Source organism: Natator depressus, chromosome 3 (genome assembly GCF_965152275.1).
Source record: "Natator depressus isolate rNatDep1 chromosome 3, rNatDep2.hap1, whole genome shotgun sequence".
NCBI classification, from domain to species: domain Eukaryota; kingdom Metazoa; phylum Chordata; order Testudines; family Cheloniidae; genus Natator; species Natator depressus.
In genome coordinates this window covers 120,510,942-120,533,826 of record NC_134236.1, presented here as the reverse complement: position 1 = coordinate 120,533,826, position 22,885 = coordinate 120,510,942, and the positions used below count along the sequence as shown (strand labels likewise).

The window sequence follows — 22,885 nt, the reverse complement described above, 5'->3', positions numbered from 1 at the left end:
GAATGGTAACTGCCCCCTTTGACTCCTCCCCTCCCAAAAATCTCCTCTGAGCTTCTAAGGGGGAGCTCTGCCCACCTCTTGTAGCAGCTCAGTTTAGCTGCTTTTCCCCAGGAGGCTGGGAAGTGGGGAAGGCAGCCAATCAGAGGGAGTTTTTCTCCAGGGAGGGGTTGGAACTCTTGTGGAGGCTGGAACTTCCGGCATCATTGAGAGACTGGCTCAAGTAGGGTCCAAAAACACATTATTGATGATGAAATCATGAGAACTGGCAATGCTGCACTGTTTCTCCAAAAAATTCTTACAACCAATTCATTAATATGGGCAAAACAACTTATTTCCCCAATTTTGTTCTCTGAAATGGATGAACCGTTTTTGCTGAAACCTTCCAAACAACTTCAGCCTGGGGAAGACACCGGTCACGGAAATTTTTAGTCTGAATGGTTAAAGTTTGGCAAAATTATAAGCAATTTAAACTAGGATCTTATAATAGGAAGAGTCAGGTAAGCTTTTTCATAGAGTCATGGAGTTTTAAGGCCAAAAGTCTGATCTCATGTATAACATAGGCAATTAAATTACACCAAGTTACCCCTGTATTGAGCCCAGTAATTTCTGTTTGGCTAAAGCATATCTTCCAGAAAGGCACCCAGTCTTGATGTGAGACATCAACAGATGGAGAATCCACCATTTCCCTTGGTAGTTTGTTCCAGTGCTTAACTAACCTCACCGTTAAACATTTGTGCCTAATTTCTAAAATGAATTTCTCTGGCTACAGCTTCCAGACACTGATTCTTTTTATGCCTTTCTCTCCTGGATTAAAGAGCCCTCCCAGTATTTTCTCCACAAGAAAGTACATATATACTGTAATCAAGTCACCGTTCTGTCTTCTTTTTGATACATTAAACAGATTGAGCTCCTTGAGACCTTCACGGTAAGGGATTTGCCTGTAAAATAAGACAAAAGAATTACAGTGACACCTTGTGGTGAAAATATCTTTTTACATCCGTTATGATATTCTTGAGACTTGTCTGAGAACATGCTGCTGATACTGGTGCTTCTAATACAGTATTTATTCTGCTCCATAGAAGTTTTCTAAAAAAAAACACACAAGATAAACAGTATTGTAAGTATAAGTATATCCATTATTTCTAAAAAAAATCTAAGCAGCCAACTGGCCCAGGAGTTTGAACCAAAAGCATAACTAGAACTGTAGCTTCTACTTAATATTTCAACATGACTAATAAAATAAATAAATTAAACATATAAAAATTACCACTTATTCGCATTGAATGGAATTATATGTTTCTTCATTCATCCATCATTTGGAGAGGCAGCTGGATCTAGTGGATTGATTTCAGGAGTTTGTGTTAATATTTATATGTGCAACTGTCTGAATTTGCTCACAAATCAGATTGTTAAGTACCAAAATCAATCCTTTAATGTTAGCTTCTATATTATATTATGTTGTTAGTGAATTTGATTTGAAAGTGGTCTCATAAATTTGGTAGAGATGGAGCCAAGCAATGAATCTGAATCTGGGCCTGAACTTTCCTAAAGTTCAAATAAGCTAACTCATTCTAGCAAGGAGAATCATGTATGAACAGATCCTGCTCCTCTATTTTCTGGTTAAATTTTAATAATCATAATTTTATTTGTATACAGTGTGACAAAGTTCCTCCTCTACTTTGGTGGGTATTGCGCTAATTGGCGGATTTGCTCGCCTTGGAGTTTCACGGCAGCCCTCAGTTTGGCCGTTTTCATGAATCCACAGTCCAGGTCAACTCCTCCTGTATCTGACCAGGAGTTGGGAGGTTTGAGGGGAACCCAGGCCCACCCTCTACTCTGGGTTCCAGCCCAGGGCCCTGTGGAATGCAGCTGTCTAGAGTGCCTCCTGGAACAGCTGTGCAACAGCTACAACTCCCTGGGCTACTTCCCCATGGCCTCCTCCCAACACCTTCTTTATCCTCACCATAGGACCTTCCTCCTGGTGTCCGATAATGCTTGTACTCCTCAGTCCTCCAACAGTCTGCATTCTCACTCTCAGCTCCTAGCGCCTCTTGCTCCCAGAGGCACCTTACACACGCACCACAAACTGAAGTGAGCTCCTTTTTAAAACCCAGGTGCCTTGATTAGCCTTCCTTAATTGATTCTAGCAGCTTCTTGATTGGCCTCAGGTGTTCTAATCAGCCTGTCTGTCTTAATTGTCTCCGGAAGGTTCCTGATTGTTCTGGAACCTTCCCTGTTACCTTACCCAGGGAAAAGGGACCTACTTAACCTGGGGCTAATATATCTGCCTTCTATTACTCTCCTGTAGCCATCTGGCTGGACCCTGTCACAACAGACAATTTCTCAATTCCTTTAGAATGTTTTACTTGTATGTGTTTTCCGTTTGTTTTTGGATTACATATGTGTTTCTTCTGTAACTGATATAAAAGACAAGAAATAATGTATTAATTCTAAAGTATCCAAGCAATTGGAAAAATATTTGAAACACTTTTAGAAGAAAGTAATATTAATATTATGTTCTTAAAATTGTAATAAAGTTGGTAAGATTATATACATATATTAGAGCTATTAATTTCTAACATACATATACATATGGGAGTTGTTGACCTATTATTTTTAAAAATCCTTGTGAAAATTCTACAATGCTAGATAATACATGAAAGTCTATAACAGATATGTAAACACTGGGCTTTTCCATCTTAGCATTGTTCAAGTGCTGATATCATAAGAAAAAAGTTACTTCATAAAAGTACATGATGAAATGAAAAGTCATTCGTCTTTTGTGATATATAGAAAAATTGTTGATGAATGAATGAATAGAAAACTGTCAGTTAATGACCGGACGAGAAACAAGTGGGTGTATGTATGAAAAGGCTGTTAAAATACACAGTAAATTCCCAGTCCTTTAAACACTTACTCATGTGCTTAACTTTACCGCCATGAATAATCCCATTGAAAGCAAGCTTGATGTTCACCGGATCAGATACTAAGGATACGTCTGCATTGCAATGACATAGCTGCAGCTGACCCAGGTCAGCTGATTCAGGCTCACGGGCTTGCGCTGCCAGGCTATAAAATTGCAGTGTAGATGTTCAGGCTCAAGCTGGAGACCAGGATCTATGATCCAGCAAGGGGGCACATACTGTTATTTTTAGCCCAGCAAGCCAGTCAATTGACCCAGGCTCTGAGGCCCCTGGAAGGTGGGAGGGTCCCAGAGCTTCGGCTGCAGCCCGAGCCCCAACAGGACCACAGTTAAACAGTCTCTTAGCCCATGGCCCTGGAACCTGAGTCAGCTGACACGGGCCTCCACCAGGTTTGTAATTGCAGTGTAGACATACCTTACGTAAGTGGGTTTGACTTACAGCAGGGGTTCTGAAACTGGGGGTCAGGACCCCTTAGGGGGTTGCGAGGGTATTGCATTGGGGGTCACTAGCTGTCAGTCTCCACCCCAATCCCCACTTTGCCTCCAGCATTTAAAATTGTGTTAAATATATTACAGAGTGTTTATAATTTATAAGGAGGGGGTCACACTCAGAGGCTTCCTATGTGAAAGGGATCACAAGTACAAAATTTTGAGAACTACTGACCTACAGAAATAGGGAGTGGAAGAAAAGAATGTGACAAGGAGATCTATTTTACTGTACAACTTCATTAATTTGCAAAACCCATCATGATTTACTGAATTCTGAGCATAAGCGAACAAACATTTAAAAAACCAAAGATAATGCATCACAACACATATTTTGTTATTTTGACAATTGTTCAGTTCAATTTATGATCATACTTCACAATATACTATATATTTTGTAAATGTAGTAGTGAAGCTATAATAATAAGAGCCCTTAAACATGTGATGAGAAAGGGTGGAAGATTGCAATCTTTGTGTGCAAATTATGTGGATTAGTGTGGTTTCTATTGCATATTAGACGATCTACCAGTACTTCAGATATGCATATTTAGGCCAGTGGGCATCTAGCAATATGAACAAGCCACTCAAGGTTTCATCTTATTGCTTATGTCAAGGACACCATAACTCCTCAGAAGAAATGCAGTATTACAGAACCAAATTTTTCAAGGGGACTCTATCCAGCTTCCACTTTTGTGCACATTTTTGTGCTTTGCTATAACAGAAAAAATATATTTGATTTTGGCACAAAACTTGTTTTGATTTTAGTTAATGAAACAAGCCGAAAAAGCCCCAGAAGCTGCTCACAGGAGAGCAATGGAGGCAAAGGACAAAGAAAGGGAAGCAGTGAAAGAGGCAGAACAACATCAAGCGGCTGCTCACAGGAGAGCTATGGAAGCAAGGGACAAAGAAATGGAGGCAAGGGCCGAAGAACTGGAGGAGAAAGAAAAAGAGAGGAAGCATTTGGAGGAGGAGAAGGAAAAAGAGAGGAAGCATAACTTGGAGATGGAGAAGGTAAAGGCTCAGCAGAATATACCAACAAACCCTAGCAATCCTTCTCCAGGTACCACTTCCCATCCCAGAAAGTTCCCCACCTAAAAGGCAGGCGATGATACTGAGGCCTTCTTAGAAAACTTCGGAAGGGCCTGCCTTGGGTACGGCATCTCTACAGACCAATACATGGTAGAGCTGAGGCCACAGCTCAGTGGACCCTTAGCTGAGGTGGCGGCTGAAATGCCTAAGGACCACATGAACAAGTATGAACTGTTTAAAACCAAGGCGAGAGTCAGAATGGGGCTAACACCCGAGCATTCTCGTCGGAGGTTCAGAGCCCTAAGGTGGAAATCAGACGTGTCATTTAGCCGACATGCCTACCACATTGTGAAACATTGGGATGCCTGGATATCAGGAGCAAGTGTTGAATCTCCAGTAGATTTGCCCTTCCTAATGCAAATGGAACAATTCTTAGAGGGGGTTCCTGAGGAAATAGAAAGATACATCCTAGATGGGAAGCCCAGAACTGTAATCGAGGCAGGAGAGATTAGAGCCAGATGGGTGGAGGTGGCAGAGAAGAAGAAAACTGGTCGCAGTTGGAGCGGAGACCAGAAGGGACAACCCCAGACCACACCCTATTACCTAGGGCTGCCCAAGGCCCCACCTACCCCCCAAAGAACCCTCCAGACACTTTATCGTCCCACCACACCATTCTTCAGCAACCCACCTCGCCTCAGTGACCCATCAGCTGGACGATGTTTTAAATGTAACAAGCTGGGGCATGTAAAGGCCAACTGCCCCAAGAACCCCAACAGATTACAGTTCATTGCACCGGGATCACACCAGAGGTCCGCAGGCCCAGATACCTCCCAGATACCCTTGGAGCGGAGGGAAACTGTGAGTGTGGGTGGGAAGAAGGTCACCGCGTGGAGGGACACCGGAGCACAAGAGTCACCTGTCCATGCTTCCTTAGTGGACCCCAATTTAATCAACCCAGAGATCCAAGTGACGATTCAACCCTTCAAGTCCAACTCTTTCAATTTGCCGACAACCAAGTTGCCTGTCCAGTACAAGGGCTGGTCAGGAACGTGGACTTTTGCAGTCTATGATGATTATCCCATTCCCATGCTGTTGGGGGAAGACTTGGCCAATCATGTGAAGTGGGCCAAGAGGGTGGAAATGGTCACCTGCAGCCAGACTAAACCAACCGTCACGCCTAGCGCTGCTCCGGAAACTTCTACCAGGACCCGGTCAGAGGTGATGGACCCGAACCCCAGGCCAATGTCTGCAACAGCAGTAGTGGATCCAGTCCCAGAGACCCAGACAGAACCAGTCCCAGAACCGGAACCGGCGGAACAACCGGCACCAGACCCATTGCCGGCACTGAATCCAGTACTTGCAACCCCAACACCAGAGGGCCCCACCAAACCTGAACCAACAGCAGCCCATAACCCTACACAAGAGGCTCAGCTGGAGCCTGAACCCCAACATAGTGTCCCAGCAGAGAGCTGTTCACAGTCAACGGAAACAGCCCCATCCCCTACATCGCTTCCAGAGGGACCAAGCATAGATTCACAATCCAATGAGGAACTGATGTCTCCAGCATCAAGGGAACAGTTCCAGACCGAACAGGAAGCAGATGAAAGCCTCCAGAGAGCTTGGAGGGTGGCACGGAGCAACCCACCACCTCTCAGCTCTTCTAATCGATCCAGGTTTGTTGTAGAAAGAGGACTTTTGCACCGACGTTCTCAGCCACCCCAGGACTGACTGAACGGGCATACCACTCCATTGACACAGGTAATGCTCACCCAATTAAAGTCCAACCTTACCGGGTGTCTCCTCAAGCTAAAACTGCTATAGAACGGGAGATCCAGGATATGTTACAGATGGGTGTAATCCACCCCTCTGGCAGTGCATGGGCATCTCCAGTGGTTCTAGTTCCCAAACCAGATGGGGAGATACGTTTTTGCGTGGACTACCGTAAGCTAAATGCTGTAACTCGCCCAGACAACTATCCAATGCCACGCACAGATGAACTATTAGAGAAACTGGGACAGGCCCAGTTCATCTCTACCTTGGACTTAACTAAGGGGTACTGGCAGGTACCGCTAGATGAATCCGCCAAGGAAAGGTCAGCCTTCACCACACATGTCGGACTGTATGAATTTAATGTACTCCCTTTCAGGCTGCGAAATGCACCCGCCACCTTCCAAAGACTTGTAGATGGTCTCCTAGCAGGATTAGGAGAATATGCAGTCGCCTACCTTGACGATGTGGCCATATTTTCAGATTCCTGGGCAGAACACCTGGAACATCTACAAAAAGTCTTTGTGCGCATAAGGGAGGCAGGACTAACTGTTAAGGCTAAGAAGTGTCAAATAGGCCTAAACAGAGTGACTTACCTTGGACACCAGGTGGGTCAAGGAACAATCAACCCCCTACAGGCCAAAGTGGATGCTATCCAAAAGTGGCCTGTCCCAAGGTCAAAGAAACAGGTTCAATCCTTCTTAGGCTTGGCCGGTTATTACAGGCGATTTGTACCGCAATACAGCCAAATCGCCGCCCCACTGACAGACCTAACCAAAAAGAAACGCCAAATGCCGTTCAGTGGACCGAAGAGTGTCAGAAGGCCTTTAACCAGTTTAAAGCGACACTCATCTTCTGACCCTGTACTAAGGGCCCCAGACTTTGACAAACCGTTCCTAGTAACCACAGATGCGTCCGAGCGTGGTGTGGGAGCAGTTTTAATGCAGAAAGAAACGGATCAAGAATTCCACCCTATAGTGTTTCTCAGCAAAAAACTGTCTGAGAGGGAAAGCAACTGGTCAGTCAGTGAAAAAGAATGTTACGGCATTGTCTACGCTCTGGAAAAGCTACAACCATATGTTTGGGGACAGCGTTTCCACCTGCAAACCGACCATGCTGCGCTACGGTGGCTTCATACTGCCACGGGAAATAACAAAAAACTTATTTGGTGGAGTTTAGCTCTCCAAGATTTTGATTTCGACATCCAACACATCTCAGGAGCTTCTAACAAAGTGGCTGATGCACTCTCCCGTGAAAGTTTCCCAGAATCAACTGGTTAAAATCGTCCTTGAGATGTGGAAAATATTGTTAGTCTTTATGTACTTGGCAGTATATTTAGAGGTGCATGTGTCTTATTAACTCTGTTTTTCCTAGCGCTCCAGGAAGAAATCCCAGCCAGCGTTTCACCCTAGTTGTGATTTGGGGGGGGGCGTGTCATAAATATAAAGGGAAGGGTAATCACCTTTAAATTCCCTCCTGGCCAGAGGAAAAATCCTTTCACCTGTAAAGGGTTAAGAAGCTAAAGGTAACCTCGCTGGCACCTGACCAAAATGACCAATGAGGAGACAAGATACTTTCAAAAGCTGGGAGGAGGGAGAAAAACAAAGGGTCTGGGTCTGTCTGTGTGATGCTTTTGCCGGAGACAGAACAGGAATGGAGTCTTAGAACTTAGTAAGTAATCTAGGTATGTGTTAGATTATGATTTCTTTAAATGGCTGAGAAAATAGCTGTGCTGAATAGAATCAATATTCCTGTCTGTGTGTCTTTTTTGTAACTTAAGGTTTTACCTAGAGGGATTCTCTGTGTTTTGAATCTAATTACCCTGTAAGGTATTTACCATCCTGATTTTACAGAGGTGATTCTTTTTTACTTCTATTAAAAGTCTTCTTGTAAGAAAACTGAATGCTTTTTCATTGTTCTTAAGATCCAAGGGTTTGGGTCTGTGGTCACCTATGCAAATTGGTGAGGATTTTTACCAAACCTTCCCCAGGAAGTGGGGTGCAAGGGTTGGGAGGAAAGACGTTTCCAAATGACGCTTTCCTAATAAAAATAAACCCAGATAAATGTTTGGTGGTGGCAGTGGAAGTCCAAGGGCAAAGGGTAAAATAGTTTGTACCTTGGGGAAGTTTTAACCTAAGCTGGTAAAAGTAAGCTTAGGAGGTTTTCATGCAGGTCCCCACATCTGTACCCTAGAGTTCAGCGTGGGGAAGGAACCTTGACAAGGACGAACCTACTTCTACTTGCTCCAAGAAAACATGTTTTTGTGGCAACCCAAGAAGGCCTTCCTCATACCAAATGGGTTTCTGTGTAAGTGATGAAGCACAGACAGGATCATTAGCCTGAGGTGCAGAAAGAGGAGTAGACACTGGAGAATCAGACAAATATTTTTCTTAATGCCCCAGCTCCTGGAGTCAGGTGTTTATATGAGCCTCAGCTTTTATTTTTTTATGTACATTTCTAGCCGTCCTGAGAAAAGCTTGAAACCCCTAAAGATGGGGAAAAAATCAGCAGACGTATGAAAAGCACCAACAATTTATTCTTTGTTAAATCTCATATTTGAGCCTATTTTGTGATTTTTAAAGGCCCTGACTCATAATCTTTGTAACGTGGGGACAGGCTGCATCTCTCTCCCTCGCACACCCGCCCGCCTGCGCCACGTGTAAGGAGCCTGACAGACAGAGCTGCGCGCGGGCGCGAGCAGTTGAAAGATCAGGAACAGCAGGGACACGCGACCCACCCGCCCCCTTCAGCTGCCCCGTGAAGCGTAACGGCCGGAGTGCGCATGTGCCTCCCGAACCGGAAGTGCCCCGTTCCGAGCAACTCGCAGTTTATCCTGGAGACTGTTGTCAAGGAGCGAACGCCGCGTCGCTGGGCAACAACAGAGCGCGGATTGTTCCGGGGCCCTGAGGCGGCTGGGCTGAGCCCCGCGCCCCCGCAGCGGCCATGGCCACGGCCTCCATGCTCCCCGCGCGCAACCAGGAGGCGGTGGCGGCAGCGGCAGCAGCCAGCGGCACCTACAGCTACTGCAGCCGCCCCCGGACCCTGCCCGCCCGGCGGAGATACCGGGGCGCCCCGGGACACAGCGAGCAGTGAGTCCGGCCCGCAGCCCTTCAACAGCCCGCACTGGCCAGCCCGGCTCCGACCGCGCCCCCCGGGAGCCCCGTCCCCCCGCGTCCCCTGCCCCTCGTCCCGACCCATCCCCCCGCGCCCCCTGCCCCTCGCCCCCCCATCCCGTCCCGTCCGTGCCCCCTGCCCCTCCTCCCGACCCATCCCCCAGCCCCCCCTCGTCCCCCCATCCCGTCCCCTCGCGCCCCCTGCCCCTCGTCCCGACCCATCCCCCCGCGCCCCCTGCCCCTCGCCCCCCCATCCCGTCCTGTCCGTGCCCCCTGCCCCTCCTCCCGACCTATCCCCCCGCGGCTTCTCCCCCAGCGCCCCCTGCCCCTCGTCCCGACCCATCCCCCCGCGCCCCCTGCCCCTCGCCCCCCCATCCCGTCCCGTCCGTGCCCCCTGCCCCTCCTCCCGACCCATCCCCCAGCCCCCCCTCGTCCCCCCATCCCGTCCCCCCGCGCCCCCTGCCCCTCGCCCCCTGCCCCTCGTCCCGACCCATCCCCCCGCGCCCCCTGCCCCTCCCCCCCCATCCCGTCCCGTCCGTGCCCCCTGCCCCTCCTCCCGACCTATCCCCCCGCGGCTTCTCCCCCAGTGCCCCCTGCCCCTCGTCCCCCCATCCCATCCCGTCCGTGCCCCCTGCTCCTCCTCCCGACCCATCCTCCAGTCCCCCCCTCGTCCCGCCCCATCCTGTCCCCCCGCACCCCCTGCCCCTCGTCCTGACCCAGCGCCCCCTGCCTCTCGTCCCCCCGTCCCATCCCATCCATGCCCCCTGCCCCTCCTCCCGACCCATCCCCCAGCGCCTCCTCCCGACGCATCCCCCAGCGCTTTCTCCCCCAGCGCCCCCTGCCCCTCATCCCCCCATCCCGTCCGTGCCCCTCGTCCCACCCCATCCTCCAGCGCCCCCTGCCCCTCGTCCCCCCATCCCGTCCCGTCCGTGCCCCCTGCCCCTCCTCCCGTCCCATCCCCCAGTGCCTCCTCCCCCAGGGCCCCCTGCCTCCCGTCCCCCGGTCCCGCCCTATGCCCCGGACCACCCCCTGTCCCAGTCCCGTCCCCCAGCGGCCCCTGGCCCAGCACCCCCGGCCCCCTCATCCTGTCCCCCAATGCCCCCATCCCATCCCCCAGTGTCCCCCTGTCACTTGTCCCCACAGAATCCCCCATCCTATCCCCCAGCGCCCCCCTGCCCCATCCCCTTGCCCCATCCTCCAGCATCCCCCTGCCCCCCGTTCTGTCCCACAGTGTCCCCTGCCCCAGCACCCCTGGCCCCCTCAGCCTGTCCCATCCTGTCTCTCAGTGCCCCTGTCCAGTCCCCCAGCACCTCCTGACAACCCCTCCCTGCCCCCTTACCCCCAGCGTACCCCAACCCCCCCAGTACTCCCTGCCCCCCAGCATCCCCGCCCTCACACCGCACCCTGTCCCTTCCTGCCCAAGGCATATCCTGTCACTAAGCCTGGCCTGGGGAGGTGCCAGGACCGTGGGACTAGGGTGCATCAGCTCTGCAGTGTGAGAGGCTGCCTGCCTAGTGAATAGCTGAGATGGGCGTGTACAAGAAGGGGGATACAGGGGCTAATTTCTTTAAGTAGCATCCCTGTTGTTGCTGTGGTTTGTTCTTTAGGCCTTTATTGACACCCAGCTGGGTCTCACTCATCAGAGATAATAATTTTATTAAGATAATGTTGAAATAAGAAACGGTACAGAGTTCAAGCATAGAGTTTCTGGTTGTCAGGGGATAAGGTACAGATTATCAAGGGGTGTAAAATTTGATTTAGGAGCTGGTGGAGTAAGGATTACATAATAATCTGCAATCTCCCCGACTGGGGGTAAAAGTTTAACCGGTCAGAGTACAGACATTGAGATATGGGGTAAGTTATCCACACAACGGCTATGTTCAGTATGCAGAGTATAGTGAGTGGATACGATGGTGGGGGTGGGTCTACCCTCATCTGGTGGGATTTAATGTTCAGTGGGTTTATGGTTCCAGTTCATACGGTCCGATGGGGAAAACAATGTGACACTATCCATAACCAGCTCTGTTGATTTTGTTTCTTTATGCTGTGATGTACTACAGAGAGGAAGAACCTGTTCGCTATGCGAACCTCATGTATGATAGGAGAGTGGTACGAGGAAACACTTATGCCCTTCATGCATTACCTTGGGTAGGTTCTGTTTACATAAATCTTATTATAACTTTGTTAAAAACTAAGAGTTAATAGAACTATTATAGAATAATAATTTTTACCCATTTGTACTTTAATTTTACATAAAGCACAATCATGGATTCTCCACTTGGATTAATATGTGGGTTTTTTCACAGTTTTAGTTTCTAGGAATGCTGTAATGTATTTTCATGTGAACTTCCACTGTTCAGATTTTTTTTTAACAGTGTTGGGAAAACTTTAGACTAAGAAGTTTTCTCCTTTTTCATTTCCTTTTTGTGTATATGCTATTGAGTATAAGCCAGCACAACTTTATTTACTTCCTGGTTTGTTCATCAGCATCTCAGTGATATTAGCACCACTCTGGGAATATTGTTTCTAAGTTAACTTGTGCTCACTTATCCTGTAGATGCAGGATTATTCCAGTAAGTGAGCAGCAGACACTTAGTACATCCTCTCTACACACACGCACATCATACATCATTTGAAAGCTTATGTCAATGTTAATATGAGATATGATGTGGAGCTGTGAAGTGGTGCCATTACCATAGAAATCGGGATAAACAGTGACACTATCAACATGTTAAAATGACCACTTTGGGACAGTTCCTCAGATTTGTCACCTAAAAAGAGTGGCTCAGGTTTGGGAATCTCCCTCACACCTTCAGTCATGAAGACTGATGCAAAGAATTCATTTAGTTTCTCCACAATGGCCTTATCATTCTTGAGTGCTCCTTTAGCATCTTGATCGTCTAGTGGCCCCACTGGTTGTTTTGCAGGCTTCCTGCTTCTGATGTACTTAAAAAAAAATTATTTTTTTTTTGCGATTACTTTTTGAGTCTTTGTCTAGCTGTTCTTCAAATTATTTTTTGGCCTTACTAATTATATTTTTACACTTCACTTACCAGAGTTTATGCTTCTTTTTATTTTCCTCACTAGGATTTAACTTCCACTTTTTAAATTATGCCTCTTTGCCCCTCACTGCTTCTTTTACTTTGTTGTGTAGCCACGGTGGCACTTTTTTGGTTCTCTTACTATGTTTTTTAATTTGGGGTGTACATTTAAGTTGAGCCTCTATTATGGTGTCTTTAAAAAGTTTCCATACAGCTTGCAGGGATTTCACTTTTGGCACTGTATCTTTTAATTTCCATTTAACTAACTTCCTCATTTTTGTGTAGTCCCCCTTTCTGAAATTAAATGCTACCATGTTGGGCTGCTGTTGTGTTTTTCCTGCCACAGGGATGTTACATTTAATTATATTATGGGCACTATTACCAAGTGATCCAGCTATATTCACATGTTGGACCAGATCCTGTGCTCCACTTAGGACTAAATCAAGAATTGCCTCTCCTCGTGTGGATTCCAGGACTAGCTGCTCCAAGAAGCAGTCATTTAAGGTGTCAAGAAACTTTATCTCTGCATCCCATTCTGATTTGACACGTACCCAGTCAATATGGGGATAGTTGAAATCCCACATTATTATTGAGTTTTTTATTTTTATAGCCTCTCTAATCTCTCTGAGCATTTCACGTCACTACCACTATCCTGGTCAGGTGGTCAGTAGTGTATCCCTACTGCTATATTCTTATTATTCAAGCACGGAATTACTATCCCTAGAAATTCTATGGTACAGTTTGGTTCATTTAAGATTTTTACTTCATTTGATTCTATGCTTTCTTTCACATATAGTGCCACTCCCCCACCAGCATGACCTGTTCTGTCCTTCTGATATATTTTGTACCCTGGTATTATTGTGTCCCATTGATTATCCTCATTCCACCAAGTTTCTGTGATGCCTATTAAATCAATATCCTCATTTAATATGAGGCACTCTAATTCGCCCATTTCTAGCATTTGTATATATGCACTTTAAAAACTTGTCACTTTTTAGCTGTCTGCCATTATGTGATGTGATTGAATGGGTCTCTTTTTCAGTTGACTGTTTCTCATTAGATCCTACCCATATTTTATCATCTTCCATCCTGTCCTCCTTACTAGGACATAGAGAATCTCCATTAATAGATCCTCCCCTAAGGGATGTCTCTGTCCGAGCCACATGTTCCTCCGCACCTGTTGGCTTTCCCCCAGCCCTTAGTTTAAAAACTGCTCTATGACCTTTTTAATTTTAAGTACAAGCAATCTGGTTCCATTTGGTTTAGGTGGAAACGTTCTAGCCCTTTATAGAGAATTGTCGCATGCCTAGTGTTCACAAGCAATGCCTATTTGAAGCAGAGGCATTCAATGTCTTGTGATATTTCTGATTAATATTTTAGAGGTATTTAGTTTCCAGAGAATGTTCTCCAACAGATCACTTTTAAGAGTAGATCAACTTTTGGATTTAAAGGACCACTGTACTCAAAAGTGACTTTGTGAAAATGGTTCCATGGTTATTATCTCTTTCTGATTACATATCAAATTTGCTTTGTTTATAAAGTTTAAAAAATGATTTTCTAACTGACAATTCTGCAAATGCAATATTGAATCTAAAAATCATGGGTACCTTCTGGCTCACCCTTCACCAACAATAAAGATTCGGAAATCAGAAGTTAGTAAACAATTCTGTTGACAATATGCAACCTAGAACAGAATCCTTTTCACCCTCATAGCTGTCTAGGCTATGCTCCGCTAACTAGAGTAAAGACTTGCTTTAGACAGTAAAGTAAGCTGGCAGGCATGATTGAAAAATTTCAGAGAGCAGGTCTCTCAGTAAACTCATGCCATTTTTACACAGCTTATTTTTCAAAATAGAACCACACTTTAAGCTATTGGATATTTCCAAATAGCAATTTAGCATAGCTAGCACACTACTTCCTTAGCCCCCTATCCTGCAAAGATTTACACACCCGTTTAATTTTATGCACTGAAGTCCATGGGACTACTCACAGTATGTAAAGTTAAGAAGCTGTGGAAGTCTTTGCAGGGGCCATATCTTACAGCTGATCTATATTATTTGATTTGTAGAAATTTTTAAAAATCACTTATTTAGAAATTATTTAGTAGTAATTTTTTGTACAATTTGTGCTGGAATTTTTCCCTGCAAAACTAAAACTTTTTGTATCAAACCCCAGACTGCTCAGCCTGACCCTCTTGAGATCCAGAGACAGCGAGAGGCTCACAGGAAAGCACTTGCCAGAAAACGAGCAAAAGAGCAGCTTCACTCAAGAACTCCAGAACCTGTAGAGGGGAGAAAGCATGTTGATGTGCAGACAGGTAAAATGTTGAAAAAATCTTGATCTAATATTAAAAACAAAAAACTTTTCATTGATCGATATTAACATACTTAGTTTAATTCACTTTGTTACTAGTATTGTAGGAGGAGCTGATAGTAAAATCTGTAGTTAAGGTTGTCCGTCCCTTCCGATTATAACATCCTGTTTTCAATTGTTTACAACTTTAACAAATTTATCCATTCAGGCTGAAATTTTCCATGTTTGGTATCTGGCTCAGGGAGATTTTTTTTTTTTGAAAGTTTGGGCAAAAATGGTGGAGCCATTTCCAAAAATAAGGTTACTGTTAGGAAAATAAATAAAGAAAAACTACATGTTTTTTTAGTCCTCAGTGGTTTGGAGCAGGAACTTAAAATTTGGCAAGAGAATAGCTTTCAGGTCAGTGCGGTGCCTTTCGCTGCCTCTGAAAATCTGTTCAGATTTGGCTTAGCTGTACACTTTGGGAAAAATGCCATTTGCACATGCTCACAGGACACTTTTTCTTAATTTTCTGAATTTTCCAGCTGCAGTGAACATGCTCCCAGGCTCAAGTGAGCATCCTGCCCTCCTGTTTCCCAATTGCAGCAGAAATGGCTTTTCCCCCATTTAAATTCCTTTTGACCCACGGGAAAGTGCCCTGATCTGAAAGCCGTGACACTATTAGTTCTAATCTCTTACTTTATCCGCTGAATAGTGTTAATAATCTTGTACACTTCCCAGCCCTTATTACTGAGCAAGGTCTTGTATCTCCGCCCTTCCCTGCCACACACACATTTTACAGATGTGAAACTGCTCAGATTCTCATTTATCTGAAGGTTATTTCTGAAAAGCTAGAAGGAGAACTCAGGTCTCAATACAGCAGACCTAGTTCTCATCCACTTAGCCAGTGCCTCTCAGAATGAACATACCATGGAGAATTAAAACACACACACATTTTAAACATAGCTGTTAGTAGATAGCTATCTGTGGCCTCTCTTTTAACTTGCTTTATCAGAATTAACTCCACCTGGAACAGTATTTCACAAAGTGAGCTAAAACCTGATAGTCTACACTTAATCAAAATCACCTCATCAACTTCTGAAATCTGACAAATGAAATATCAGTTTATGAATCATATCCCATTAAATATATCAGACACTATGGACAATATGATAATGGTAGTTCCTACACAGAAAAATGGGTGTAAATATTACATTGAGTCTTTAACTTTGTAGTAATCATTTTATTGTACATTATTTTGATATGATAATTTACCTCTGTTAACAATTAGTTTGCCACCTTGGCTTTTTGTGCAAAACAGAACCCTACATACAATATTCATCATACTATTGCTTCATAGAGTTGTATCTGGAAGAGCTTGGTGACCGCATAATAGAGGTTGATGTGGAGTGTCAAACAGATGCTTTTCTGGACAGACCACCTACTCCACTCTTCATCCCAGCCAAAACAGGGAGAAATGTGGCCACACAGATAGAAGAAGGAGAGGTACAAATGAAAATTTTGGTCTGCAACCATAGCAAGATTTCTTATGTATGAAATAAGTTTGTGATACAAAATGAAGAGTTGAACTCAGTCAAGAAACAATTCAGAAACATGGAGGACCTACTCTTGGTAGAGACATTAAAAATTCCCTATAATGTCTAAAGTACTTTACTGTGAGGATAATGATAATGTTAAGGAAAATGCCTCTCCCTGAATGCTATTGTTTTACTTATTTGCAGTAAAAATTAAAACATTCAGAAATTCTCTGCATGTCTGAATAATAAAATTCAGCATGAGGGGACTAGGGATGTGTATGTGAGCATGGTTTGGGTCCAGTCTAGCCTTCTGCCTCTGACTGGGGGCCCCAAAAGTGACTGTGTTTTGAACTGGTCTGTTAATTAGGCCCACCAGACAGACTTAGACCTATTGCATGTTGCTATGGATGCTTTCTTAAAGAGAGGGGAGCCTAAAAGGGTCTCAGACCGAGAGAGAGGCTGAGCTGCTGAGGTGGCAGGAACTACCATTAGAGGAGGGGAGTGAATGACAGAACTACCAGTATTCATGTTTACTGGTATTTAGTCTGGATCATACACATCACTTAGTGAGGACTGGAGGAATGCTTTTGTTAAACCTGTGAAATAACCTAAGTCCTCCATATGATCTGGTACTTCCCATCTCCCAAATAGCACCTTATCCTTTCCTTCTCTTTTTGCCCCATTCTGAGTTCAGAGTTTCACACATTCCTTGCCACAGTTGGTAACATTACAACTGTACAAAACTGTCTTCCCAGCCCTGTGTTAACACCAGCGATCTTGCCAGCTATTGCAGATGTAAGCATTTCTGTTCACCTTGGTAAGACTTTAAATTGATTGGGACCTGGATGCATAAATCTCTGTTTAATTTGCTTTCATCCTCAGCTGTTTGACTTTGACATTGAAGTCAAACCAATGCTAGAAGTTTTGATTGGAAAAATCATTGAACAAGCTTTGCTAGAAGTCATGGAAGAAGAGGAGCTGGCCAATCTGCGGGCACATCAGTATGCATATGAGGAATTACGCAATGCCGAGCTTGCTGAAGTACAACGCCTTGAGGAGCAGGAGAGGCGACACAGAGAGGAAAAGGTATCGATACAATAGCGCAGACCAGCTATGTCTAAGACTCAGTGTCTTGACCTTTGGTCTTCTGCAAGCTTGTATTCATTTGGCTTTACACCACTGGAAGACAAAGACAAAACCTAAAATAAATTTGATTAACTTAAAGGGGCAATGTCAGGTTAGACAATTATAAAAATAGCTCGATTTAATGCCTTTACTGCTGCTTTTTTTAGTAGTTTCCATATATCAGCATAATGTTGTGGTTTCTGTAAAGTACTGATATTCAAACTGGAATGTAACCACTTAACAGAAACGTACCTCATACATAGTACAGAACCTGACTTCATTTTGCCTTATGTATCTGATAAAATAATTAGTCAAGCAGTTAACTGGAGGTTTCCACAACAATACCTCTTAAATGAATGCTTGCAGTGCTCTAAAATGAAAAAGAAAACATCCAACTTCTTAATACACAAAATCCTGAGTGTGCAAACACTTCTTTCGTGGTCTTTCAGATGAGGTATATTAAAGTGCCCAGCCATCAGAACGTTTAACTTCTCAGCAATAAGCATTTTTTGGAAACAAAGGACAGTATTTGGAAAATTACACCATATATCGTAGTAACATTTTTCAGACCTAATCTTTTTTAAAATGCTTAGATCCTCTAACTGCAAGCAAAAGAGCCAGAGATCCTCAGACAGCCATAAAGTGGTGGCGATAGTCATGGTTGCAGGACTAGCTGCATCTCTTTTTCCTTCTCTGGTCTCCCTGAGTGCACCCCATAAGATGTCAATTCTCATGCCCTTACTGTCTCTTGGGTGGAATTCCACAGTTCTTCCACAAAGTCCTCATCTACAGTACCCCTGTGTATTGATTGTGCTTACCCAGCATGTCCACCTGGACTTTGCCTGTGGTTCTTCCCTTGGGGAGCTCTGATCAATAGTGACTGTTTTTGTTTAACATTCAGCAGTTTTATTTGTATTTTTAATACTGTTATTTTATACTAAATAGAACAGAAAATGAGAGCGCTGAAAACTTTAGAAAATCTTTAAGTAAAACCAGATTTGCCTTTCCCCACCCCAAAAGCAGACTCCCTGCTTTATCAACAAGAGGGATTTTCATGTCATTAGCCCAGTTCATGCTGAGGTACCAGAGAAGGCCATGAAGCCAGCAAATGCAAAATCACAGATGTACCAAATATAAAAAAAGTAAACAAAGGGAACCATTTTGCTGAAATGGCTGTGAATAATATGGTTTTGGGCATTAGCAGTTTTGAATATAATTTGTCCATTTTAAAAAACATTTTTGTCCACCTGAAAGGTCTGTGTACACACAGGTGGACCCCATATGAGTCATGTGTACTTATCAAAGGAACAATTGACCTCCCCCAGTTTATATGCCTGTTGTGTGTTTTAAAAGTTCAAATTTTTTTAATATTCTCTTTTTTGGATTTTGGAATTAACAGCTAAAAGGCTGGAAATTTTACATATAATGTTCTTTTGACAGGAACGTCGCAAAAATCAACAGTCACAATTGCTTCAAAAGCATAAGGAGACTTCAGAGAAAATTGCAGCAAGGGCATTTGCTCAGCGTTACCTGGCTGATCTCATTCCTTCAGTCTTCAGTAGTCTTCGTGAGAGTGGATATTTCTATGATCCTGTAGAAAGAGGTTTATACTATTTTTTTTCTTTACAGGAAGCATGTAATCTATCTAGGGCTGTCAAGCGATTAAAAAAATTAATCGCAATAAATCGTGCAATTAAAAACATTAATAGCGATTAATACTATTTATTTAAATATTTTGGATGTTTCCCACATTTTCAAATACACTGATTTCAATTACAACACAGAATACAAAGTGTACCGTGCTCACTTTATATTTATTTTTGATTACAAGTATTTGTACTGTATAAGAACAAAAGAAATAGTATTTTTCAGGTCACCTAATACAAGTACTGTCGTGCAATCTCTTTTGCATGTAAGCTGAACTTACGTAGAATTATGTACAAAAAAACTGCATTCAAAAATAAAACAATGTAAAATTTTACAGCCTGCAAATCTACTCAGTTCTAATTCTTGTTCAGCCAATCACTCAAACAAGTTTGTTTATGTTTTCAGAAGATAATGCTGCCCACTTGTTCACAGTGTCACCTGAAAGTGAGAATAGGTGTTCTCATAGCACTGTTGTAGCCAGCGTCGTAAGATATTTTTGTGTCAGTTGTGCTATAGATTCATATGTCCCTTCATGCTTCAACCACCATTCTGCAGGACATGCTTCCATGCTGATGTTGGGTTCTCCTTGATAACAATCCAAAGCAGTGCAGACCGACGCGTGTTCGTTTTCATTATCTGAGTCAGATACCACCAGCAGGAGGTTGATTTTCTTTTTTGGTGGTTTGGGTTCTGTAGTTTCCGCATTGGAGTGCTGCTCTTTTAAAACTTCTGAAAGCATGCTCCACACCTCATCCCTCTCAGATTTTGGAAGGCACTTCAGATTCTTAAACCTTGAGTCGAGTGCTGTAGCTATCTTTAGAAATCTCACATTGATACCTTCTTCGCACTTTGTCAAATCTGCAGTGAAAGTGTTCTTAAAATGAACAACATGTACTTGGTCATCATACGAGACTGCTATAACATGAAATATGTGGCAAAATGCGGGTAAAGCAGAACAGGGGACATACAATTCTCCCTCAAGGAGTTCAGTCACAAATTTAATTACCGCATTATTTTTTTTAATGAGCGTCATCAGCATGGAAGCATGTCCTCTGGAATGGTGGCCGAAGCATGAGGGGCCTACAAATGTTTAGCGTATCTGGCACATAAATACCTTGCAATGCCAGCTGCAGAAGTGTCATGCAAATGCCTGTTCTCGCTTTCAGGTGATATTGTAAATAAGAAGTGGGCAGCATTATCTCCCATAAATGTAAACAAACATATTTGTCTTAGTGATTGGCTGAACAAGAAGTGGGACTGAGTGGACTTGTAGGCTCTGAAGTTTTACGTTGTTTTGTTTTTGAGTGCAGTTATGTAACACAAAAAAACCTACATTTGTAAGTTGAACTGTCACAACAAAGAGATTGCACAACAGTACTTGTATGAGGTGAATTGAAAAATACTATTTCTTTCGTTTATCATTTTTATAGTGCAAATAGTTGTAATAAAAATATACACTTTGATTTCAATTACAACACAGGATACTATATGAAAATGTAGAAAAACATCCAAAATATATCATTTCAATTGGTATTCTATTGTTTAACAGTGTGATTAAAACTGCGATTAATCACAATTAATTAATTTTTTTGAGTTAATCACATGAGTTAACTGCGATTAATAGACAGCCCTAAATCTAAAACATAAAATAACCATAAAATTCACAATAACTTAAGAAGTTTACAATCCTTCTATCATTTAGTATTGGTTATCCAGATGTAAACAATAAAACTACATTTCATTCATTATTTACATTTGTGACTGGGCATATTTGGTATTTTTTTTAAAAAGTCAATTTTAAAACTAACATAGCTGGTCACTCATATGCAACTAGATCCTATTTGTGACAACAATAGCTAATAATTATGTTTTATTGAAAAGAGCTAAATTCAATGCATTAAAAACTTGCAACTTAATTTAAATGGAAAGTAAAAGTTAATGGGGACACAGACAAACATAGGCGTGAGCTGTAGGTGTGATAAAGTGGGACACTCAAAGAGTTCAGATTTTTTGAGAATCATTTAAAAACCCTGTTAAAGTTTGTTTGCTGTGTTGCTTGTAGCCATGCTGGTCCCAGGATATAATAGAGACAAGATAGGTGAGGTAATATCTATTATTGGACCAACTTCTGTTTGTAGAAGGTACAAGCTTTTGAGCTCCACAGAGATCTTCTTCAAGTCTGGGGAAGGAAATCAGAGTGTCTGAGCAAAATACAAGGTGGGACAGATTGTTAAGCATAAGGGGTAACATATGTTGTAGGTGGTCACTTGAAATGAAGTGTGCAATTGAGGGTTAGATTGTTATGCATAAGGATGGGGTTTGAAGTGGGCAATTAAGGGTAGCAGGCAGTGTGGTGTGTTATAGATTATTGTAATGAGCCATAAAACCAGTGTCCTTGTTGAGTCTATGGTTTTTGAGTTATGAATTTCAGTTCCCAGGCTAGCCTTTTGAAGGTGGTTATGCTGGCTTCCTTTGAGAAGGAGTATTGAACGATCAAATATAGAGTGACTGCTTTGTGAAAAGTGTTCACCTACAGGAGATATGGTGTTTTTGTCTTTTATCATTTTTCTGAGGGAGTTCATTCGAGAGCATAGTGATTGTCTGGTCCCCGCCCCGCCCCTAAAAGCCAGAGGGATCTGCTGGGGGGCGAGGTGGGGAGTCCCGGCGGTGCTTACCTGGGGCTGCTCCCAGAAAGCATCCGGCAGGTCCCTCTGGCTCCTAGGAGCGGGGTAGCAAAGCTAGGGGGGGAGCAGCCGCTCCCCCCCACTGATCACATCAAAAGTGGCACCTTAGGCACCGACTCTGTGGGTGCTCTGGGGCTGGAGCCCCCACCGGCAAAATTTGGTGGGTGCAGAGCACCCATCGGCAGCTCCGCACCCGGCCCCAGCTCACCTCCGCTCCGCCTCTGCTTCTCCACCCACCCCACCTCCGCTTCCCACAAATCAGCTGTTCACGCGGGAAGCCGGGAGAGCTGAGAAGCAGGCGATGGCTTCGCGCTCAGGCACAAGGAGGCGGAGGTGAGCTGGGGTGGGGAGCAGTTCCCCTGTGGGCCCACCAGGTTACCTGCTGCGGTGCAGGCAGCCCTCCTCACGCCCCTCCGCCCCAGCTCACCTCCTCTCCGCCTCCACCTCCCTGGGCCTGAGTGCGAAGCCGCCGCTTGCTTCTCAGCCCCACCCCTGGCTTCCCGCGCAAAACAGCTGATTCGCGGGAAACTGGAGTGGGGGATGGAGAAGCAGAGCGGGGCGGCGCGTTCAGGGGAGGAGGCGGAGCGGAAGTGCGCTGGGGCCGGGCATGGGGTGAGGAGCTGCCGGTGGGTGCTCTGCACCCACCAAATTTTCCCCGTGGGTGCTCCAGCCCCGGCACCACTTTTGGCTGGTTGTTAAATTTAGAAGCCCTTTTAGAACCGGTTGTCCCGCGGGACAACTGGTTTTTTTTTTTTCATAGATATTTAGGTCAGAAGGGACCATTATGATCATCTAGTCTGACCTCCTGCACAATGCAGGCCACAGAATTTCACCCACCACTCCTACAGAAAAAACCTCACACCTATATCTGTGCTATTGAAGTCCTCAAATCGTAGTTTAAAGACTTCAAGGAGCAGAGAATCCTCCAGCAAATTACCCGTGCCCCATGCTACAGAGGAAGGCGAAAAACCTCCAGGGCTTCTTCCAATCTGCCCTGGAGGAAAATTCCTTCCCGACCCCAAATATGGCGATCAGCTAAACCCTGAGGTTCTAAAAGGGCTTCTAAATTTAACAGCTGGTTCCAGCGAACCAGTGCGAACTGGCTCCAGCTCACCACTGCCTACACATAGGAGCCGGAGTGCGGACATGCTGCTGCTTCTGGGAGCTGTGCGGAGCCATGGCACACGTGGAGCAGGACAAGCCCCGGACCCTGGCTGGAGCTCGAGGGCCGGATTAAAAC

The 22,885-nt window shown here is 44.5% G+C and overlaps 1 protein-coding gene across 1 annotated transcript in view; it reads left to right on the top strand.

Moving 5' to 3' along the window:
• The first annotated feature begins 9,003 nt into the window (after window positions 1–9,003).
• The window catches only part of RSPH3 (radial spoke head 3), a 34,384-nt gene continuing 20,502 nt past the window's right edge, over window positions 9,004–22,885 (top strand). The window contains exons 1-6 of the mRNA XM_074948701.1: window positions 9,004–9,294; window positions 11,379–11,466; window positions 14,535–14,676; window positions 16,012–16,157; window positions 17,072–17,275; window positions 18,755–18,917. Of these exons, the coding sequence (XP_074804802.1) occupies window positions 9,149–9,294; window positions 11,379–11,466; window positions 14,535–14,676; window positions 16,012–16,157; window positions 17,072–17,275; window positions 18,755–18,917 (889 nt within the window). The 5' untranslated portion in view covers window positions 9,004–9,148. The remainder of the gene's footprint in view (window positions 9,295–11,378; window positions 11,467–14,534; window positions 14,677–16,011; window positions 16,158–17,071; window positions 17,276–18,754; window positions 18,918–22,885) is intronic.